At 44.7% G+C, this 23,775-nt stretch overlaps 1 protein-coding gene across 4 annotated transcripts in view; it reads right to left on the reverse strand.

Annotated features, from left to right (window-relative positions):
- Nucleotides 1-244: 244 nt before the first annotated feature.
- The window catches only part of LOC120027135 (phosphatase and actin regulator 4A-like), a 43,529-nt gene continuing 19,998 nt past the window's right edge, over nt 245-23,775 (reverse strand). For 3 of the 4 annotated variants that reach the window (XM_038971989.1, XM_038971988.1, XM_038971987.1), the window contains 12 exons: nt 14,462-14,632; nt 14,226-14,306; nt 12,888-13,955; nt 11,959-12,384; nt 7,130-7,721; nt 6,684-6,943; nt 5,998-6,163; nt 5,857-5,912; nt 4,962-5,023; nt 4,607-4,744; nt 2,094-2,170; nt 245-1,851 (listed from right to left, as the gene is read on the reverse strand). In XM_038971989.1, coding sequence (XP_038827917.1) covers nt 1,836-1,851; nt 2,094-2,170; nt 4,607-4,744; nt 4,962-5,023; nt 5,857-5,912; nt 5,998-6,163; nt 6,684-6,943; nt 7,130-7,721; nt 11,959-12,384; nt 12,888-13,955; nt 14,226-14,306; nt 14,462-14,525 — 3,006 coding nt within the window. In that variant the 5' untranslated portion in view covers nt 14,526-14,632 and the 3' untranslated portion in view covers nt 245-1,835. Of the gene's footprint in view, nt 1,852-2,093; nt 2,171-4,606; nt 4,745-4,961; nt 5,024-5,856; nt 5,913-5,997; nt 6,164-6,683; nt 6,944-7,129; nt 7,722-11,958; nt 12,385-12,887; nt 13,956-14,225; nt 14,307-14,461; nt 14,633-21,943; nt 22,441-23,775 lie in introns of those variants that run through there. The other variant, XM_038971986.1, reaches the window with a different exon arrangement.

Raw genomic sequence — 23,775 nt, forward strand, 5'->3', positions numbered from 1 at the left:
CTCTATTGCCATAGCTAGGGTACACAGTAGACTACACTTCTCATCTGCATGTATGACGATAGGAAAGACTCATAATAGTTAAGGCTATTGTTGACCCAAAACAACACACAATTGCCCTGTATTTTCCACCCAGAATAGAAGTTGCAAGACGCAGACAAACTATACAGTTTGTGTAATACTGCCCTCACCTGGAGTACTTTTTAAAAGGCAAATGGTTGGGAAAATGACAAGTTGACAACATTCTTTATGATAAACCACTTATTTTAATTTGAGTGCAAGTTGACCATTCATTTATACAATAGGTTTGCAAATAATTTTAAAGATCTCTTCATAAAAAACATCTGTAAAATAAGGGGACGCTTTTTCTGTACCAATTTCTGTAACATTATTAGAAAATAGCACTGTTGTAATACTTTAATTATATTTAAAACACATTAGGAAGACATGCAGTATTTAATATAAAGTCAAATCTACAGGATAAGTTTATACAGCTGAGGCCAACCATTGGCCTACATACAAAGTAACATAAAAAAAAAAGTAAAAATATATCCATGTTCCTGCCGCAGGTCTTCAACACCATCCGTGAAATAATTATAGTGCATGTAAGCTTTATGTTATGTCTTATTAAATTATTCTAACGTTTCAAATTGTACAATTTAATTTTTACAATACGGTGCCTTATTACTATGCCTGAAAAAACAATTAGTCAGCTTGTATTACTGGCTGTCAGAAAATCAACAGAATACAGTAAAATGCACATCATTGTGTATGGGGAGAATGGAGCTGTTGAATAAGATCTAGGTCTATGTAAAACAGCTAGTAAGCTGACTAGTTGAGGCTACATTTGAGTTTCCTTTAACTAAACCCGTCACCGATATATGTAGGCTACATATAGCCATTTCACATTTCCTCTGTACAGTTTCCATACCACTCCATGTATTGTCCCAAAAGCGATAAGGCTAGTACCAGTGGGTACCCATACACAAGTTGGAGGGTTTCACCAGTGTCATGTAGTCTAAGAAAGTTCAGTATCTCATTTATTTGGACATTAAATCATTAGTACCACCGTGTACTAATGTCAACCATCATCATGATCAACAATCAATACAATACGTACACAATTCTTTCCTCTTCTCAAATAAAAATATGGCAAAGTGTTGAGGGAAGTCTAAAAAGCAGGTACAGAAAGGCCTCTTGGGAATATTCTTGCCTTAGCTAGCGACATAGAGAATGTAGATGTGATGAACAAAAAAGGACATTCTCTGTCAATCTCTGTCCCTTTTGTCATGCATATCGTAAGTCACAGTGTTGGCACAGGGAAGTAACAAAATGTCCTCTGAAATAGGCCTAAACCACCACCTCTGTTGTTCTCCTCCTGCTTCCCCGTGGGTCATCTTGTCAGGAAGCTCAACGCTGCAGTACAGTAGTACCAGTACCACCATGGTTTCATATCTGAGGGCTTGGACCGATGGGCCTCACATCTAGTCCGTGGCTTCAACAATGACTGGATAGACCAAGGGACCACATCAACAGATTCATAGTCCATGGTCACAGACAGACCATGGTTTCAGATACAGCCATCAATAGTGTGCCTTCCGGGAGAGGAACAGGCTTGTTCCAGGACAATTCATCTTTGTTGATGTTTTCTGTTTTTAATGTTACATTTTTCTTATTTCAGCCATCAATAGTGTGCCTTCCGGGAGAGGAACAGGCTTGTTCCAGGACAAGATATTGCAGTCACCAGGGGGTCTGTGCGTTCCATATTGAAGTCCTGCAAACCCCCGGCTCCGTATTGCATTTTAGTGCTTCTTTTGCAGCCAGGCCAGGGAGCACAGCTAAGGCCGATGGAATCTGAGGAGTGAGGATGGAGGAAAGTTATGATGCACACTGGCTAGAAAGATATAGGGCTCCAACTTACAACATTCAACAACAGTTGAGTTTTAGAGAAATCCTGGTTAGTTCTGAGTTCCGGGCCTGGATATAAGTAAATCAAATATTAATCATAAAGTTGGAAGAAATGTTGAAGTGTTCAGCTAAATCTGAGGAGTCATTTTGAATAATTTATAGACATTGGTGTTGTATAGGACACTAACCTGGTATAGATCCTGCTCTCTTCATGAACCTCCATCTCAGAGCTCTTGAACTCATTAAGTTCCTTGCGGATGGCAGCCTAGATAGAAAATAATAGAGAGGGAAGATGCATCACATAACACCGGAGTCACTGTACTGGCAGCAACAACCTAGAGCAGTTCTACTTTGTAATCCTGTACAGTACAGACAAATAGATCAAGCGATTAGTGCCTAGACTTCAGGCTTTATTCAATGAGAATCAATTGACAAGCAAGCCAGTGTCTGCTCTTCTCTCCAGCTGAGTCAGACATAAACTCCGTAAAAAAATAAAATGTCTCTTTCAGGACCCTGTCTTTCAAAGATCATTCAAAAAAAAATCAAATAACCTCACAGATCTGCATTGTAAAGGGTTTAAACACTGTTTCCCATGCTTGTTCAATGAACCATAAACAATTAATGAACATGCACCTGTGGAACGGTCGTTAAGACACTAACAGCTTACAGACGGTAGGCAATTAAGGTCACAGTTATGAAAACTTAGGACACTAAAAAGGCCTTTCTACTGACCCTGAAAAACACCAAAAGAAAGATGCCCAGGGTCCCTGCTCATCTGCATGAACGTGCCTTAGGCATGCTGCAAGGAGGCATGAGGACTGCAGACGTGGCCAGGGCAATAAATTGCAATGTCCGTACCGTGAGATACCTAAGACAGCGCTACAGGGAGACAGGACAGACAGCTGATCGTCCTCGCAGTGGCAGACCACGTGTAACACCTGCACAGGATCGGTACATCCGAACATCACACCTGCGGGACAGGTACAGGATGGCAACAACAACTGCCCGAGTTACACCAGGAATGCACAATCCCTCCATCAGTGCTCAGACTGTCCGCAATAGGCTGAGAGGCTGGACTGGGGGCTTGTAGGCCTGTTGTAAGGAAGGTCCTCACCAGACATCACCGACAACAACGTCACCTATGGGCACAAACCCACCGTCACTGGACCAGACAGGACTGGCAAAAAGAGCTCTTCAACGACGAGTCGCGGTTTTGTCTCATCGGGGGTGATGGTCGGATTCGGTTTCATCGTCGAAGGAATGAGCGTTACACCGAGGCCTGTACTCTGGACCGGGATCGATTTGGAGGTGGAGGGTCCGTCATGGTCTGGGGCGGTGTGTCACAGCATCATCGGACTGAGCTTGTCGTCATTGCAGGCAATCTCAACGCTGTGCATTACAGGGAAGACATCCTCCTCCATCATGTGGTACCCTTCCTGCAGGCTCATCCTGACATGACCCTCCAGCATGACAATGCCACCAGCCATACTGCTCGTTCTGTGCATGATTTCCTGCAAGACAGGAATGTCAGTGTTCTGCCATGGCCAGCGAAGAGCCCAGATCACGTCTGGGACCTGTTGGATCGGAGGGTGAGGGCTAGGGCCATTTCCCCCCAGAAATCTCACAGCAAGAACTGGCAAATCTGGTTCAGTCCATGAGGAGGAGATGCACTGCAGTACTTAATGCAGCTGGTGGCCACACCAGATACTGACTTACTTTTGAGCCCCCGTTGTTGAGGGACACATTATTCCATTACTATTAGTCACATGTCTGTGGAACTTGGTCAGTTTGTCTCAGTTGTTGAATCTTTTGTTCATACAAATATTTACACGTTAAGTTTGCTGAAAATAAACGCAGTTGACAGTAAGAGGACGTTTCTTTTTTTGCTGAGTTTATTTGCGATGGCACACGTATCCAAATCCTGCCTCATATCCAAATCCTGGCACCTCAGAACTTCCATCCAATCATAAATATGAACTTCTCAATATTTTAACTTGCCAATAAAAGTTCTGCAACTTAAAAAAAAATAAAACAGCGAATGTTTTAAGACCTCAGTTTTCATCTAAGAAATGGTGACGGATTTTAAACCTCTGAATAGCAGAAAGTTCTGTTTCAACCTCTTCTCCTAGCTTCACTGGACCAGGTAATATCCTGGGGACAACTCAGCACAGCCATTAAGAAGCGATTATATTGCATTCTTGGGATTTTTGTTTGACACAGTATGTGTCTGGAATTCAAAACCCTGCTGAAATGATAAAAGATCTCTCAGTATGAAGAGGTTTAAACCTCAGAAGACTTCCTGGTATAAATAAAGGTACAAAGGTTTAAAAGTGTGTGACAGGCTGTTATTACTATGACTGTATATTACAGTTGAGCACTCTTACCATTTTTTACCAGTCTTTTACAACCTTATATTCATCATCTCCAGCACCACCTCAACATATGAAAATAGCTATGTTTATGTTTTGTAGTAAAAAAGATGACATCTACCAATTAGTAGACAATTAGTAGTCAATGCATACTCATCGTTGGTCAAAATCACATGATGCACACTGATGATGTCATTGGAAACATCCATCTTCCTCCATCTTTTTTTCACAAAACATAGAAACGCGCCATTTTCACAAGATGTTGAGATGGTGCTGGAGATGATTAATATGAAGTTGAACATTTATGAAAATGCCCCTTAACTGAGTCTCACCTTATCAGAGGGAGTGAGCTTGGTCCAGGGTTTGTCTGCACGTCGGTCGTAATCTTGAGTTGTGGTACACTCTACATACTCATGGAAACGCAGGATCTTCCTGGCCTGAAGCTCTGCTATGGTGGGCCTCTGGGACAGCTGCCCGGGGGGGGGGGGGGGGGGGGGTAGAAAGAAAACACACTGACTGTCTGGAACTAAAATGCTAAGTTAACACTTTATGGTGATTAGTTACATTTGAGTGTTTTATTTGTATATATGTGTATGATTGTTTTGTCACCGGAGTGTGTGTATATATGCAGGATAATGTACTGTATCTTTGTGTGTTTTCATTCTGCAGTGTGTGTGTCAGGCTAACCTTTCTGGTTAGTCTGCGTTTGATCTCGCTCCTCTCTGCCCTGATATCAGCTTCGTTCCTGGCTACAATAAGACAAGACATTCCATCAGAGGCAGAACAGAAACACTGCAGTCAGTTAGACACAGAGAGAGAGAGAGAGCGCGAGCAGGTAGACTGGACCAGGGCCCATATTCACTAAGCGTCTCAGAATAGGAGTGCTGATCTAGAATCCGTTTTTCCTTTCAGATCATAATGAATATGATTATATGGTCAGGGGGGACCTGATACTAGACCAGCACTCAGGTCCCTGAGCTTCTCCTGGCATCTACACAGCACAGGAGTAACAGGAGTTGTTTTAAATTTCCCCTGTCGGGGACAAGGAAGTCCTTTGTCTAATACGCACTCTGCACATTGTGTAGTCCTTTTACAAAGCTGTCTAAGGACAAAGCTTTTAAGTAGTGCTTTCAGAGTAGTCTGAGGACAACCATAAGATTTGTGAAAACGTTCCATTTTGGATACCTCAGCGGAAATATGTTTTCGAAAATATAATCTCAAATTCTTAAAGTGTTGGCACTACCGTTTTGGTCCCAATGCTAAACTCAAGAACAAACAAGTGCAATGGTTAAATTACACCGTGAAGCAAGCCATATCTTTTCTTGTATGGAAGTACTTTTACAGACCACTAGAGGGTAGACTGATGTATGGCAGATGTCTACAACACATTGACATCTCACACTGTATTAGATACAGTTTTGGTTACTAGTAAAACCAGAGAGATGCTTGTCTATCTAGACGTAACGGACATTAAAGCAACTGAGGGGAAATGAATGAAGCATGAAGTTGATATTGACTGGAAACATGATAATAAAACCTGACATAAAAATGCAGACCAAAAATATGAGAGCGCGAGAGTTACCTGGAAGGATGTTTCTCTGCTCCAACTCCTCTGCTGTGGGTCTCTGACTCAACCTCCTGATTAGAGAAACACACAACACACGCCTGTTCAGGATAGGGGAACACACCCCCACAACACACACCAGTCTCTAGATGTAGTTACCTGTTGAGCGTAGTACCGATCTTGTTCCTGAGTGCCTCCCACTGCTCTCTGCTCTGCCAGCCGACTCCGTCCTGTCCTTCTCCTCCCTCCTGCTCCTCTCTCTCCTGCTGTCTCTCCAGCTTCAGGGCCAGGGTGTCCTTCCTCGTCACACGGCTCGCCAAGGCACCTGGGTGGTGCAGACAAAAACAGACAGTTCAACTTGGGGCTATACTTTCGCGCTACATCACATTAGACTACTCATTTGGTTTAGCTTTACCTGCAAGTAGTAAAATGCATACAATGAAGGAAGAAAATCAAAAGATACAGGCTCAAATTGAATTTCCCTTATTGATGTTCACTAATAATGAAAGTGTCTTCCTAATACTATTGTACTTCTTCTGAGATTGAAATCAACACCAGACCCATGTGATATCATCAACCAACTTCAGATCTACTTACTACATTCAACACCAGACCCATGTGATATCATCAATCTACTTACTACATTCAACACCAGACCCATGTGATATCATCAACCAACTTCAGATCTACTTACTACATTCAACACCAGACCCATGTGATATCATCAATCTACTTACTACATTCAACACCAGACCCATGTGATATCATCAACCAACTTCAGATCTACTTACTACATTCAACACCAGACCCATGTGATATCATCAACCAACTTCAGATCTACTTACTTGGTGGATCTTCGTCCTCGTCTTCATCGTCATCTCTGTAGAGGATGGGTCCGTCAGAGTCCGTCTCCTCATCTTCATCCTCCTCACTGCTGTCTCCGGGCCCCCGGCCCTCTGGAATCACACTGACCCTGGGTTCCCCTATCAGACCCCTTCTGTTCCTGGACTCCAGCTCAGGCTGCCTGGGGGGCTGGGAGGGCAGCATCCGCCTGGGGTGAAGCTTCTCCAACTCCTCCTCCATGTTGAAGTCATCATCCTCAGGTCTGGAGGGATCGAAAGAAAGAGGGACAAATGTCAATAATTGCGTCTGACTCTGTTGAATAGAGTGTGATCGTGTGTTTGAAGTATGTCTATAATTTTTCTGTTGTAATGATTGGAGCCACATTTTTAGCTCAACGTCAATATTGTTCCAGTTGATATTGTGGTTAATAGATAAGTTCAGCACTCACAGTCTGAGCAGTTCTATGGTGACGGGTAGAGAGCGTCGGCCTCCAGCCTCAGTGAGGAACTCTGGAGGGGACTCAAACAGCATGGAGTGGGCTCTCTGGGATCCGTCTGAGTTAGCCTGGGCCGGGCTGGGGGAGCACAGGGCCCGCTGGATCAGGATGTGCAGAGGGATGGCTGGGACTGAGGCTGGGGGGTGGCTGGGTGGCTCTGTGGTGGGGCTGGGAGGATCCTTCTGATGGATAGGGAGAGGGACGGAGACAGGGTTGGGGAGAGGTAGGTGGGGGTGGGAGCTAGGAGTGGACATGGGTATATGGGACAGAGGTTGTGGTGCAGGGTCAGAGGTGGGTAGTTGGAAGCCTACTGCCTTAAGGGTGTCCTGATTGTCATCTTGGTCAGTGCTGGGGGGTACAGAGACAGTAGGTATGGGGACTGGAACAGGGGCAGAACTAGAGGGGAAGGAGGCCTCTGCCTCAGGGGACAGGTCGTCGGAGAGGTGCTTGGTGACGGGGGTCATCCTCTTGGGCGGAGTGGGTGGAGAGCGCCTGGTGGGGGCAGGAAACACGATGACACCACTGCCAGCCTGAGAGAGCTCCGCTATGGAACAAAAAACACACAACAGAATGAATACTGGTCATTTACAAGGACATAACTGAGAGAGAAGGTCAGAGGGAAAGAGGGCATCAAAGCATCACATTCACACTTAAGGAAACTGGTTAAAGGATTATGATGAGTTGTTTAGTTTCATGAAGGCACAATGCATTTTTACCCTGTGGATGGATGGGATATATTTGAAAAAGCATGATGATGTCAGGTCTGGATATTAGCAGCATGGCCCATATCTTATCCTATGGTTCAGATGGAAATCATTCCGTGCAGTATTAAAGCCTGAATTTGAAAACAACCTGAAAAGCATTTTATTAGTCTTAATCCATTATTTTTAAGTCATTTCACACACCTCAGCAGTCTCTCTTGACCTCTCTTTAAAGTCAAAGACGACACAACCAACAAGCTGGGGCACACTGCCTGGCAGTTAGCCTAACTTCCATGCATTGTTTTCATTCCAACCAAGTCAAGTTAGTTCAGTCAGTTCAGCCACAACTCAATCTGACATGCAATGAATAAAGTGGGGGACGATCGATCTATGCTGGTGGTGCATCACATCACTTGCTATGGGCAGAACGGGGAACAGTTGTTCCAATGTCATCAGTTCCTGTCAGACTAACCCATCAGACTTGGTGGTGTCATAACACGTGCTGTGGAGCGGTTACGGTTATTCAGTGCTAAGCCCATGGATGGACAGCGTCACAGCGTGGCATGGCAGGCTTGTACCCCTCAGGACAGGGTATCTGAACAGGCTTGTTCAGCCCGTCGGTAGCAGAGGTAGTAGGTGGACAGGGAGAGGTAGAGGCCCAGCTCCCCCTGCCTTCTCCAACTTGTCCAGTAGTGCGGAGGATGGGGACCGTGGACCCTTGAGGCTCTGTTCAATGTGGACGCTGCCAGAGATGAGTGAGGTCAGAGGTCAAGGCCTTCAGCGGACTGGTTGACGGTGCGAGACATTGAATAACTGGCCACTGTTGCCCAGCTAGGCAGATTGTTACCTCAATATCTAACATCTTATTATATCTAATATCTAACCTAAAGATAGGCTTCGGATATAGAAAACTGCCAGGCAGCATGATTGTCTGTTGACAGACTGGTGAGGACGTTGGCCTATTGTATGTATATACTGTGATACATAAACCTGCTCTCTTTTGCAGTGACAGAATGGATGTTTGTATTCTGTGGATCCTGTATGGTTTACGACCAATGACAGGGTTACATAACCATCGAAAAACGCCACTCTTGGGATTAGCCAGGAGACATGCACTGTGTGTCAGTGTAGCAGCCAATCAGAATACAGACTCAGAAAGCCTATCAGGGAGGAGATCCACATAATGAATACTAACTATAATTTCTGCTGTACACAACTGTCAACCAGATGCTATTGTAAAATGGAGTAACGTATCTATGAGGACTATGCCTTCAGAATGGCATAGGACTTTTCTAATTGTGTCACAACTAGGGCTGTGGCGGTCACGAAATTCCGTCACCGGGTGATTGTCAAGAAAATAAACTGTCGGTCTCATGGTAATTGACCATTAATTAAAAAACACATTTAGCATCTCCTGGCTTCCACACAGCCTACAAGCCACTGATGCGGACCTTTGGAACATTTACATTTTCAAAAGTCTAATAAAACCATGTAATATAGCCTACAGCTTCACAATAAATCCATTATTTATTTTAGACAGGTCTGAAGAAACATGATATGAAGAAAATGTAGTCCATTTCATAAGAACAGAATAGCATACTGAGTTGTACTGATCTGGCTATGCCAAATGGCTGTGGGCTACACTAGTTCATTTAGCAGACAAGATTTGCTTAGAATTCCATGGCATTATTTTATAGTAAGAAGAATACAATTGAACAAAGCTGAATAAAAATAATGGGTATTTTCTCCAAATGATTTGAGGGAGTGCGGACATATGCTGAGCGGTTAACAACGAAATAGGTACTCCTATATGGTTAATTTAGAGTTAATAATGTAACTTTAGTTGTTCTACAAACATTGGGCTAGATTTTTTTATTTTTAATACATTGTACATTGCATGATGCGACTAATGAAGATTTGAAAAAAAGTAACTTGAAAGGCATGAGCTCTGCTTTGTTTTTTGTGCAGGCTGTTCACACTTCGTCAGTTTCTCGTTCACACTTCGTCAGTTTCTCGTTCACAATTTGAGAAGCACCTGATAATGCTTTGAATTTCCCGGCAGAATCCTCTGTGTGGAAATAATGCACCCTAAAAAGAATCCATGCCTTTTGCAGCCCTTCTCCCTGAGTGCTGCCTGCTTCACACTATAAGTGCAACAATGCACACACGGTAGGCTATAAGCGTCAATGTTCCATTAGCGGGAAAACACCTTTATCAAAAGTGACCACAAATGCAATTATACATGCAATGCTTTTATTATAAAGGTGCATTTTTATGGTGAAAATGATCTACCCCAAACTTGAAACTCACACGCTGCTTATGTATGCCAGTTAGGCTCTACACCGGTTGTAAAGCGGGTTCATGTGCTTCATTTTAAGAAGCCATTTGGTCACTTTAGCTGTGACGCAAACCTTATCAAAACATATTGGCCTATGGGCTAGGCTACATGCGGTGTGGACTAGGATTCGAAAAAGTTAAAATAATAAAAAAGGCATTGTTTCTTGCCTTAAGCTGGGCATCATACACAAGTGATAATATCTAACTCACAAGTGACAGGCTAATTTTGTCATCCATCAGACTATTCATGATTTAGTATTAACTTTACATATACGTGTGAAATCCGTTTTGATTTAGATTGGACCATTATCATGCATCTGTTTTGAAACAGGGGCAGGTGAAAAAATACATGTAATCTCTACACTTAAATAGTGAATGGAGGATGCTTTTCCTGTAGTTCATTTTAATGCCAACCAGGTAGGCTATACACCTGTTGTAAAGATAAGCAATGTGCTTAATATTTGCTTAATATTAGGCAAGTTGAGAAATAAATACACTAGGCCTAGCCTATAGAAATCTAATGGGATCCTCCTCTTTTTAATAGAGGCCATCACCGTTTCTCGCACAATTTCATAGCCTATAGAAATGTTGCGCAACATGAGCTCATGGCATCTCATGAAGTGTTTGATTAGATTTTCATTGATGTCAGAGTGATTAGAGGGATAATAGAGTGCTGAGTACCAGGCCGTTAGCAAGTTTGGTAGGCTACTAATTACCGGTCACCACAACAGCCCTAGTCACAACAACTGTTACTATACAGACTGTTGGAATGGGCTCCAGACCTAGGGCAGCTGGGGCATAGGATGTGGAAAACTGAGGCAGCCAATCAGAGCCCTGGATTCTCTGGAGTTGCTCCAGGCATGTTGGAGGAGCACCAGCACAGCGTGTGTGTATGTGAGAGCGGAGCTTGAATAAACCCGGTAAAGAAAAGCCCTTGCCTGCCCCTCTCTTTGGAGACTGTCTCACTGTACACAAACTGCAGACTAGGGCCTTTTCTTGTTTGGACATAAGTCTGTCCTCCGCCCTCTCTCCTCTGTGACCGGAATATCGATGAGTGGTCGAGGAACGTGTCAATTCGTTAGTAGGCAAATGGAAGATGGTCCTGCCCTCCTCAATAGCCTTGTTTTGGCGAGGAAGCACAAGTATATTCTACTCAAGTCCTTTACGGAAGAGTTTCGAAATCTGCCATATACCATTGTTTTCTCGAAGGAGAAAATGATGCAAACGTTTAAAAACGATATGCTACTTATCGTTTTATCTATAAAAATGTCTTGCACAACTAACATAAAAACATATCACTTTATACATTTATTTTGGGATCCACCCTTGTAAAAGTAATTAGCCTGATGTGAGTGGAGATCAGTCATTTCATACAAACGCATTTTCTTCCACATTCCCTCTCCTCGATTACCTTTGACTTTTTTTCAAAAGGATGTGAGAGAGGATGCAAGAGTTGAGTAAATCCAATTGAGAAAAGGCCTAGGTACTGCATAGAACACCCTGTGTTTCAGTACACATCGAGACCAACCACTATACTGCAGGAGGACATATTCTGTTGAAACAGCAAAGGACACTTAGAAACAGTCATTGATTTGGGTTCAAAAAGGTCAAATGTAATTGTAACACTTTACTTGAGGGGTACAGGACTTACCTCATCCATAAACCTACGTAAAACAATGATAACCAGTACATTATGTTGTGAAACAGCAGTACAAACAGGGAGCAGAGGCAGGGTAAACTCACCAAGCAGAGCGGGGTTGCTGTTGCGGTTGGTGAGTTTGGGTGGGGGTACAGGTGGCTGCTTGGCATGGGGGGGTACAGGGGGAGGGGTGGCTGACTCTCCCGGGGTGAAGGATGGGGGTACATGGCTAAACCGTGCAGGGGGGACGGGGCTGGGAGGAGGAGGAGGGTCATCACTGATGACCAGGGAAACAGTCCTGGGTGGCTTGGCCACCGCTATAGCAGAGGAGGTGGAGGAAGTAGAGGAGGAGGAGGAGGAAGGTGGGGTGGAGGTCCGGCCAGGCTCCGTGGAGGAGGTGGTGGTGGGTTGGCCCTTGGGAGGGAGCATGGCCTGTTTGGTAGGAGGCTGAGCTCTCCGGGAGGAGGACGAGTTAAAGGCGGAGTCAGAGTCTGGGGTGGGGCCAGGAGCGAAGCGGACACCAGTGGACTCTACAGACAGAACATGGAGATCGACAGAGACAAAACACGGAGACCGACAGAGACAAAACACGGAGACAGACAGGAAGTCAGAAGGATAATAAGTGTTTCTATTCCACCTGGTCCTTGGGGCTCAAAGTGCAGCCTCAAAAACACACACTGTTACTGTACAGTGCTGGGCACATAGAACACAGAGCTGAGATAAGCTGCAACTCAACGTTAGACAATAAGCAGCTTTTTAACAGATTAACTAACTAAAGACGGATACTGGTCAAGTCCTCACACCTTTCACAGGGGTGAGAACAAGGAGATTTACGAGTTACCGTATATACAACACAGTAGAATGGAAAGAATCTTCTAGACACTCAACTAGCAGACATTGCCTTGCAAAGTGCCCAATAAACTGCTTTAAAATGCTTTTTTCCACTAATAATTGTTGAACTTCAACAACTGAAGAGTAACCTTCAGACGTACAAGTGAGAGGATTTACTTATACATCCCAGGCAGTTTCTTACCTGCTCTTCCGCGGGTTTCCCCTCGTTTGGTCTCCTCAGATGGTATGTACCTGGGCAAGGTGCTTCCACAGTAAGTCTCGGAGGCAGGGCGGACCCTGGTACGGAGGTCCTCTGAGGAGGTCTTCTGGAGACTGGGCCTCAGCTCCATCTCAGAGTGGGGTCTGACCACCGGACGACTCCCTTCTACAGGTCTCAAGATAGTCTCTGGTTTCCCAGCCCTAGGACTCCTTCTCCTATCCTTCTCCTCACCATCGTCCCTGCGATCACGAGCATCTCTCCTTTCACAATCGATTCTCTTGTCATCTTTTATTTCCCAGTCATCCCTCCTCTCTCGATCATCTCTCTTCTCGTCTCTTTTCTCTTTTCCCTCTCTCCGGTCATCTTTTTCTCCCTTCCCATCTCTCTTCTCCTTGTCCTCCTCTCGATTATCTCTGTCCCTCCTTTCCCTATCTTCTCTCCTCTCCCTGTCATCTCTCCTGTCTCTCTTTTCCTTGTTGTCTTTATCATCCCTCCGTTCGCCTCCCTCCCGGTCTCTCTCCTCCCTCTGTTCCTTTCTTTCTCTCTCATCACAAGGATCTCTCCTCTCCCCTTTCCCATCCGCTCTCCTCTCCTCTTTCCCATCTCTCCTCTCTCCTTTCCTCTCCTCTTTCCCATCTCTCCTCTCCTCTCGCTTGTCCTCTTTCCCCTCTCTCCGGTGCTTCCCATCCTCAGGAGCAGGTCCTCTCGGTAGTGACCCTCCTTTCCTCCTTTCCCCCGACACGTCAGAGGGCAGTCTGCTCCGTCTCTCCAGATCTATGGCCGATAGCCTGGCGTGCGAGTCTACGTCCAGTGGGGCTCGGTTGGAGCGAGAGGCATCGGAGGGCACCCTGCTCCTGCTCCGGGGGTCATCTGAAGGGACAGTGCCCCGCCGGGGGTCCACTCCCTGGGGCAGCCAAGTGGGGTTGAGCCCTGGGCCTGGCTCCCCCCGCGACCCCCTGACCCCTGACTCTGAGACCCGGTCAACGTCCATGGATACTGGCTGGCCATTCTTCACCCCCGGAACTTTGGAGTGGTTCACATCGTTGCTCTCTGTCACACAGAAATATTCTCGACATCAATATTCTCTAAAATTGTTACCCTACTATAGTTTTGTTACTCGTTGATAAAATATAGGCTACCAGTATCTCTGTAGGTCCTTCGCCTATCAGGGCCCGTATGCACAAAGCATCTCAGAGTCGGAGTGCAGATCTAGGATATTTCCATATAATCATATTCATTATGATCTAAACGGCTAAACCGGTCCTAGATCAGCACTCCTACTCGGAGAGGCTTTGTGGATACGGGCATTGGTCTGCATACCATTCTCTGGAAGTTCTTTCAGCACTCCCCTGTCGATTAGCTCCTGACGAGGTCTCCTTACCGAGATCTTCCTCTCCAACACTGAAAGTAAACAAATGTTTAATTTTCCCGTAACTGAAGTGGCTTGATGAGTAACATTGTCTGAGACCATGAAGACTTGAGCTGACTTAAAATAACAGGTCCTTACAGTTGTACAATCCATACATCAAGGTTACTATTTAAAAAAGGGTAGGTACCTATTGAGGTTTCCAGAAACGTCTCACTGCTCTTCTTCTTCCTCCACTTCCAGGGCTTGAACATATTGCCGAAGCTGGAGAACTTGCCCTTGCGTTTGGAGGGAGGGGTTTCACCTGATGAGTTCCCCCCCTCGCTCCCTGTCGTACTATGCTGCAAGTCCACCTCATCATCTAGAGAGGGAGGGAGAGAGGGAGGGGAGTGGCATGATGCTTATTACAAGACATAAGATGAAGGCAAGGGGGATAGAAAATTATAATAGACCTACTGCTGCCCTATTCGTAAAAAGGGATCGATTTTCCTCTATAGACTGGGCCCTAACTAACTCTACAGTATGTCTTCAACAGTAACGTTACACTATGAACTAGGCCTGAGCTGGTTGGTGCTACATTCCATTGTCATGTTAAAGTACAGCCGTGGCCAAAAGTTTTGAGAATGATACAAATATTAATTTCGACAAAGATTTCTGCTTCAGTGTTTTTAGATATTTTTGTCAGATGTTACTATGGAATACTGAAGTATAATTACAAGCATTTCATAAGTGTCAAAGGCTTTTATTGACAATTACATGAAGTTGATGCAAAGAGTCAATATTTGCAGTGTTGACCCTTCTTTTTCAAGACCTCTGCAATCCGCCCTGGCATGCTGTCAATTAACTTCTGAGCCACATCCTGACTGATTGCAGCCCATTCTTGCATCATCAATGCTTGGAGTTTGTCAGAATTTGTGGGGTTTTGTTTGTCCACCTGCCTCTTGAAGATTGACCACAAGTTCAATGGGATTAAGGTCTGGTGAGTTTCCTGGCCATGGACCCAAAATATCAATGTTTTGTTCCCCGAGCCACTTAGTTATCACTTTTTCCTTATGGCAAGGTGCTCCATCATGCTGGAAAAGGCATTGTTCGTCACCAAACTGTTCCTGGATGGTTGGGAGAAGTTGCTCTCAGAGGATGTGTTGGTACCATTCTTTATTCATGGCTGTGTTCTTTGGCAAAATTGTGAGTGAGTCCACTCCCTTGGCTGAGAAGCAACCCCACACATGGTCTCAGGATGCTTTACTGTTGGCATGACACAGAACGGATGGTAGCACTCACCTCGTCTTCTCCGAACAAGCTTTTTTCCGGATGCCCCAACCAATCGGAAAGGGGATTCATCAGAGAAAATGACTTTACCCCAGTCCTCAGCAGTCCAATCCCTGTACCTATTGTAGAATATCAGTCTGTCCCTGATGTTTTTCCTGGAGAGAAGTGGCTTCTTTGCTGCCCTTCTTGACACCAGGTCATCCTCCAAAAGTCTTCGCCTCACTGTGCGTGCAGATGCACTCACACCTGCCAGCTGCCATTCCTGAGCAAGCTCTGTACTGGTGGTGCCCCGATCCCGCAGCCGAATCAACTTTAGGAGACGGTCCTGGCGCTTGCTGGACTTTCTTGGGCGCCCTGAAGCCTTCTTCACAACAATTGAACAGCTCTCTTTGAAGTTCTTGATGATCCGATAAATGGTTGATTTAGGTGCACTCTTACTGGCAGCAATATCCTTGCCTGTGAAGCTCTTTTTGTGCAAAGCAATGATGACGGTACGTGTTTCCTTGCAGGTAACCATGGTTGACATAACAATGATTCCAAGCACCACCCCCCTTTTGAAGCTTTGTCTGTTATTCGAACTCAATCAGCATGACAGAGTGATCTCCAGCCTTGTCCTCGTCAACACCCACACACCTGTGTTAACGAGAGAATCACTGACATGATGTCAGCTGGTCCTTTTGTGGCAGGACTGAAATGCAGTGGAAATGTTTTTTTGGGGATTCAGTTCATTTGCATGGTAAAGAGGGACGTTGCAATTAATTGCAATTCATCTGATCACTCTTCATAACATTCTGGAGTATATGCAAATTGCCATCATACAAACTGAGGCAGCAGACTTTGTGAAAATTAATATTTATGTAATTCTCAAAACGTTTTGCAACGACTGTACAGTGTGTTATACTAGACCACAATACAGACTGAGCCAGGCTTAAAGCTGAAGGCTGCTCTGAATTCCACTCTTATTGGCTGCCGAGTTCCTAACATTGAACTGAGACTTCTCCCCACCAGAATGGAAAGACAGAGTGGGATGGTTTCAATACAAACATAAGCCCAACACACTTCCTGTCAAGAGTACAAACATAATTACTACAGAAACTGCAGACAGAGAGCAGAATAAACAAACAAGCAACACATTGGAGAGGATAAGGTTAGTCTCCCAGAAACCATGACTCATAACTGGTCTCCAGCTGATGACATCACATGCTGCTGTAAACCATGCAATAGAGCAAGGAAGACTCATTATGGGCGTGAAATATCCACACATTCTTAGGTGATGAGTCAACCACACATACACACACTTGCTGCACAAGAGGACGGTGCTTAGGATACACAGCATGTTGATGGTTGACTTACTGAGTCACTCCCTAAGGAACAAACCAGGAAGCTTTGAATAGCATGAGATCTATATAAAAACACCAGACATATGTTACAGTCATCGGCCTTATATTGATGAGGTCACAACAATCCAGTCTATGGGTCACACTTTAGGACAGTGGCAATTTGCATCCTCAATTTCATTCATTCATTCATCCATCCCACTCCTTCCATCTCTCCCCCATCCCCCTGTATTCTGACTCTTACCAGAAAACACCCTGGCATGAGAAAGAGAGATGAAAGGTAAGCGGAGAGCAACAGATCGAATTCACTTGATTGATAATTTTACAGAGACAGACAGAGACAGGTATATTATGCCCCTAAATAGTATGAATAGGTAAACTAATGCTAAAAACAGGTTACCAGTGAAATTCACTGAGGGCAAGGGTGTTTGTTAAACAAATAGATACATGTTTTAAAAGACTAGTAGAGAGAGGGAGAGAGAGGAAAGAGAAAGAAAGCGAGAGAGCAAAACAGCAAAAAGAGAGGGGTTGGAGACAAGACATGGCAAGTCGTAGGAGACGGGGCCAGGATTCATAAGGGGAAAATTAGAGTGTTGATATCCGTGGCAGGCAGGCAGGCAGGCGCCAGTTCCACAGAAAACAGTTTGAGAGTGAGCGAGACAAGCCAGTCAGTGCCAGCAAAAACAAAACAATTAGAGAATCCCACCAGAACTTTGAGGTCAGTTGTTGTTCTGTCTGTAGCATCTAGCCTGCAGATTATGTCAGACCTAATGCCAATATTCATCTGAAAACATGCATCTAGTATGCATAATATATACTGTAAATACTGTACTTCCACATCCAGGCCACATGGTAATTGTGCTGGTCTGGAAACAGTGAACACTCAGAGATGCAGTTCCCAGCAATACTGTAGTTCTTCTCAAGGTTAGTCTAAGCTAAATGTAGCAGCAGCAAAGCTCAGGATATTACATTTCATTTGGGTACAGACAGTTCCATACAGGAACAACTGAGGAATCATACATTATCATGGTCACCAGAACTATCAATACTAACTGAACTTCAAAACACCAGCAATCACTATGCCAAGTTACCATAACTGTTAGCTTAGCTACATTGTATAGTACATTAACTCATTTCGGATTAAGTCTAAGCCTTAGTTTACATTGCTGTGAATGATTAATCTCATTCAAATGAGTGTTCCTTTTTAAGACCATTTAAATTCACAACCATGTTGTCAGATGCATGTATCTCTTTGAGATAGTCTGTTTGTCCGTTTAGTTCCTATATGGGTCTCGTGTGATCCCCAGTTGACCGCGGAGAGGTCCTAACCTGAACTGTATGGCACTGCAGTGATGCGGGGGACAGGGAGCGGTGGTGGGCGTTGAAGCTTCCCTCTGTCAAACACATTAGCCTCACAGCTGTTCCTGACACTTACTGTATCCTGGACAGACAGACACTAATTGGTGCTGGAAGGGGCTCTGTCTGTGTGGGGCGAGGCGACCTTGTGTTACAATAGAATGCGACAACGTGAGAAGAGAAGGCAGGTATCAGAGTTGGGGAATAAAAGGTGACGGCAGAGTCAAACAACCCTGGACTGACTGACGGTAACCACTGCTCCCCAGGGACTGACATGCCATCAAAGATAAACAGATTGACATCCATCTACAGGCTGAGCACTGTCTTACTGGCATGCAGGCTACATATTTTACAACACACCAATAGTACACACAGGTCTTGTTTGAACAGAAATCTGTGACAATATTGTCAAGGTGAATGTACCCATTGTTTCGTGGTGAACATGACAAGCAGAGAGAGCTGCTAGAGAAGCCTTGGTTTGCTCTTACTCAACCAGCAGTCATTCTCAATGGTCCATAAGGTAAATGACCCATAACAATGACATGACACGCACTGAGTCAACAAAGTCTCCGACAACTGCATTGAGTAGTGTAGCCATGAAGTTCGAATGACATTCTATTACTATGAGCATAGCACGGTGGTGGTATACCATACATGCATGCAGTGGAAGCATGCACAGGAGAGTACTGTACTAAAGAAATACAATTACACTTACAGTGCATCTTGAAAGAATTCAGACTCCTTCACTTTTTTCAGTTTGTTACGTTACAGCCTTATTCTAAAATGTATTTCATTTCCCCCCCCCCTCAATCTACACACAATACCCCATAATGACAATGCAAAAACAGCTTTTAAGAATAAAACAAAATATTACATTTACATAAAAATTCAGACCCCTTAACGAAGTACTTTGTTGAAGCACCTTTGGCAGCGATTACAGCCTCGACACTCCTTGGGTATGACATTACAAAGCTTGACACACCTGTATTTGGGGAGTTTCTCCCATTCTTCTCTGCAGATCCTCTCAAGCTCTGTCAGGTTGGATGGGCAGTGTCACTGCACAGCTATTTACAGGTCTCTCCAGAGATGGTCGAACGGGTTCAAGTCCGGGCTCTGGCTGGGCCACTAGGACATTGAGACTTGTTCCGAAGCCACTCCTGTTGTTGTCTTGGCTGTGTGCTTAGGGTTGTTGTCCTGTTGGAAGGTGAACCTTCACCCCAGTCTGAGGTCCTGCGCGCTCTGGAGCAGGTTTTCATCAAGGATCTCTCTGTACTTTGCTCTGTGCATCTTTCCTTCGACCCTGACTAGTCTCCCAGTCCCTGCCGCTGAAAAACATCCCCACAGCATGATTCTGCCACCACCATGCTTTACCGTAGGGATGGTGCCAGGTTTCCTCCAGTTGTGACGCTTGATATTCAGGCCAAAGTGTTCAATCTTGGTTTCATCAGACCAAAGAAACTTGTTTAGGTGTCTTTTGGCAAACTCCAAGCGGGCTGTCATGTGCCTTTTACTGAGGAGTGGCTTCCGTCTGACCACTCTACCAAAAAGGCCTGATTGGTGGAGTGCTGCAGAGATGGTTGTCCTTCTGGAAGGTTCTCCCATCTCCACAGAGGAACTCTGGAGCTCTGTCAGAGTGACCATTGGGTTCTTGTTCACCTCCCTGACCAAGGCCCTTCTCCCCCGATTGCTCAGTTTGACTGGGCGGCCAGCTCTAGGAAGAGCCTTGGTGGTTCCAAACTTCTTACATTTAAGAATGATGGAGGCCACCGTGTTCTTGAGGGACCTTCAATGTTGCATACATTTTTTTGGTACCCTTCCCCAGATCTGTGCCTTGACACAATCCTGTCTCGGAGCTCTACGGACAATTCCTTCGACCTCATTTCTTGGTTTTTGCTCTGACATGAACTGTCAACTGTGGGACCTTATATAGACAGGCATGTACCTGTTCAAATCATGTCCAATCAATTGAATTTACCACAGGTTGATGCCAATCAAGTTGTAGAAACATCAAGGATGATCAATGGAAACAAGATGCACCTGAGCTCAATTTCGAGTCTCATAGCAAAGGGTCTGAATACTTATGTAAATGTATCTGTTTTTTAAAATTTGTAATACATTTGCACAAATTTCTAAAAACCTGTTTTCGCTTTGTCATTGTGGGGTACTGTGTGTAGATTGATTCGTTTTTTATTTTATACATTTTAGAATAAGGCTGCAACATAACAAAATGTGGAAAAAGGGAAGGGGTCTGAATACTTTCCGAATGTACTGCATGTGCTGCACTGTATTTGTCACCATGTGTTACAAGTTTATTGTATGTAATAACTACATTACCAAGTCAATCAGTGTAAAGTACGCAATTCCAACTAATACTAGGCCTACACTACATTAACATTCCCCAACGGGCTCCAATATAAAACCCAGTTGTTCAGAAAAAAAATAGCTAAACCAAGGCACACAATTTGTTTAGTTATTAAAGAGTTGAAAGTACAGTGCACAACAAAACAATGCTAACCTATTAAAAGTCCACAACATTACACAGCAAACACTGACTGACCAGACCGTGTCATGTGGTTCACATTTTTACTAAGCAAATAAACCTACGTTAGAGACGGATTAGAAACTCACAATACAAGCCCAATAAACTTGAGCACAAGAAGAAGCAGGATAATATAGAGATGACTTTGTCCACAGAAATTAGCATGCTGCTTTATTCCAACCTGTCTAAGACAATCTCAGATGAGCCACCACCCCCACCTAAACTCAGCATAGTACAGAGACAATTAGGCCTAAATCCAACTGTAATGTGTTCTTCTCACTGACTAGAACTCACAATCCAAGCCTAATAAACTACACTGAGCCACCACACCATCAAGAGACCCCTCCCTGCACAGTTTACTATGGAGCAGTCAAGTTGTCCAAATTCAACAGTTATGTGTTCCGCCCTCTGACAGACAAAGTCACAGAGGCAAAAACAGGTTTCTGTGTTTGTCTCTGTATATTAGAGAGAGGAACGATGGGGGCTTTAGGCTAGGCAAACGGTACAGCACCATAATAAGAGATGGAATCCTGAGACACAGACAACGGCAGATTTTTTTTTATTTAACTAGGCAAGTCAGTTAAGAACAAATTCTTATTTACAATGACGGCCTACACCGGCCAAACCCTGCCGAAGTGGGCCAATTGTGCACCGCCCTATGGGACTGCCAATCACGGCCGGTTGTGATACAGCCTGGTGCCTTGCACTCCCTGTTTTTAATAAAGAATCCCATGTTCCGTTGTAAAAACAGGGGGGAGGGAGAGAGTGAGGGAAAAAGAGGAGTTTAGACAGCAGTGTGGGTCGGTGAGGTTGGTGTATTACACAATCACCACATTCCATCAGCATACATTCCCTCACCTGTCTGTGCCTGCCCATCTCCGCCTCCTATCTCTCTATCTCGCTTTCCAACACAAAAACCCCTGCAACACATTTCTTCCATATCCACCTACCCTTTCTGTTCCATGCTAACAAACAGTTCTCTACAAAACATTCAACAAACAAACTCCTCGTCCATAGACAGCAATACAAAAGCAGGTTCTTCCACGCTAAAACAAACAAATAGCGCTTTCCTGAGTCGGCTACTTCAAACTCCTCCTCCTCCTCCAAAAACAAATACAAAAGCTCATGTCCTCAGGTTCTGTACAGGTTCCTGTTCTGTCCTTGGACTCACCAGTGTTGTGTTGAGCAGGTTGCGGTTGGTGTTGCCGGGGCACTGTCTCTGCGTCGCTGGCACTCTGTCCCATGCTACCCCACGCCCTTGTCCCCTCTGGCCCACCGGCCCCTAACTCTCCTGGGGTCCACGGTCGGGAGGGATACAGACAGAGGACAAATAGATCCCCTGCTATGATCCTCGCCAACAAACCCAACCGCCTTAACGCTCCTGTAACCCAAGACTCTCCTACTCCCTTGGCTCACCTTGTTCTCTTTCTTCCTCCGTCTATTTCACTGTGTGTTTTGGTCTCGCTCTCTCACACACACTCTCACTCACTCAATTTGCAAAGTCCCTCCTCCCCTGGTCTGTGCCGCTGACTTCATAAATAAGGTACACCAGTTATAAGGCAGTGGCATACCGGCAGACTCCGAAGCCTGTCATTCCTCATGGCAAAGTTCACAGGAGGCAAAACAGTATTTGAGAGAATTCAAATAGTATTTGATCCCAGTTCTCCTGAGGAAAAGTGGTTGGTAACTGGAGGGGAGGTCTCTCCCTCTCTGTAACATGAGAAGTGGTGGAAGGTGAGACGAGTCTAGGTGGAGCTCCGCACCAGGCAGAGAGGATGTGATGTCACTCAGGTGTCGTATTGCACACTCAAAGTCAACCATATAGCCGATAATGTGCATGTGTTGTTTGTACAGAAGGCCAGCTGAATGTTAGAGCTGTTGCTGACAGCTTAATTGAAACACTTTTCTTATTTTATGGATAGATTAGTTTGGATGGACAGTTTGAGGAGAGAACTGTTGAGGAGGAGAGAAGACACTAGCATAGGAGCTCACCTAAGATGCCCCAACCTCAACACAATGCTAAATCAACACCACCACAATATCTCAGGGCACGCTAAATTCTACACCGAAGCACATATTTCCTCAATAGGTGTTTCTGCTTTCTAAAATGGGCCATTCTTTCACAGTGGGACTATTGGGGGAAGTGAACTGACAAAGGAGCAGGAGATTTCAGTGAATGCTTAATGTGTCAGTCAGTCAGAAATCCCTGTTGAGCATGGAGAACAGCAATCTTCCTTCAGTCCTGTTGTACTGAACTGTATTAGCAGTGAGTGATGTGGTTACATGTAATCAGTCTGTTTAGAGTGATAGGGGGAGAGGAGAAATAGCTAAGGGGATAAGGTTAGTTAGAGGGATGGAGGTAAGAAGAAGGTATGTCAGAGCGGGATGTGCAACCCCTTCAAGTCCGCAAACACATTCCATTTACTGACAATCTCGTCAAGAGCAGATTTGACAATTGCCAGACCAGTCAGCGTTGCCTGGTTGACTGCGAGGCCAATTTGTGAATAGCTAGGCCTATAGCCTAACAAACTATCGTTAATTTTGAATCACTCCTGGGGAAAAAATCTTGCAGAGATGAATAAATGCCTACACTCACTCAGCCTGTGGCAATACATAAAACAGATTAGCCCACCTAAAAATGTGATAAACTGCTATGAAACACAGTAACCCCTGCTGGATGATAGATGTTTTCTCTAAGTAATACCAATAGCAATGTGCAGAAAGTCCATCTCATACTATGATTGGGAGCATGAAGGAATCAACAGTTGCTTCTTCCCCTAGCCTAGCTATAATTGCCTAAGACTAAGTGAATTAGTAGCCTAATTAACCTACGCAGTCACAGAAGTGCATTTACTCAACCATTAAAAGACTAGCCTACAATAAAAGACAATCAAACTCACATAGCCTGAGTTGAACTGTGTGAATAAAATGGTTTGCGCTAACAGACGTGGCCGTGGCATGCTATATGACGCAAGCAGACAGGTAACGAGGCATTCAGTTACT

Source organism: Salvelinus namaycush, chromosome 32 (assembly GCF_016432855.1).
Source record: "Salvelinus namaycush isolate Seneca chromosome 32, SaNama_1.0, whole genome shotgun sequence".
NCBI lineage: Eukaryota > Metazoa > Chordata > Actinopteri > Salmoniformes > Salmonidae > Salvelinus > Salvelinus namaycush.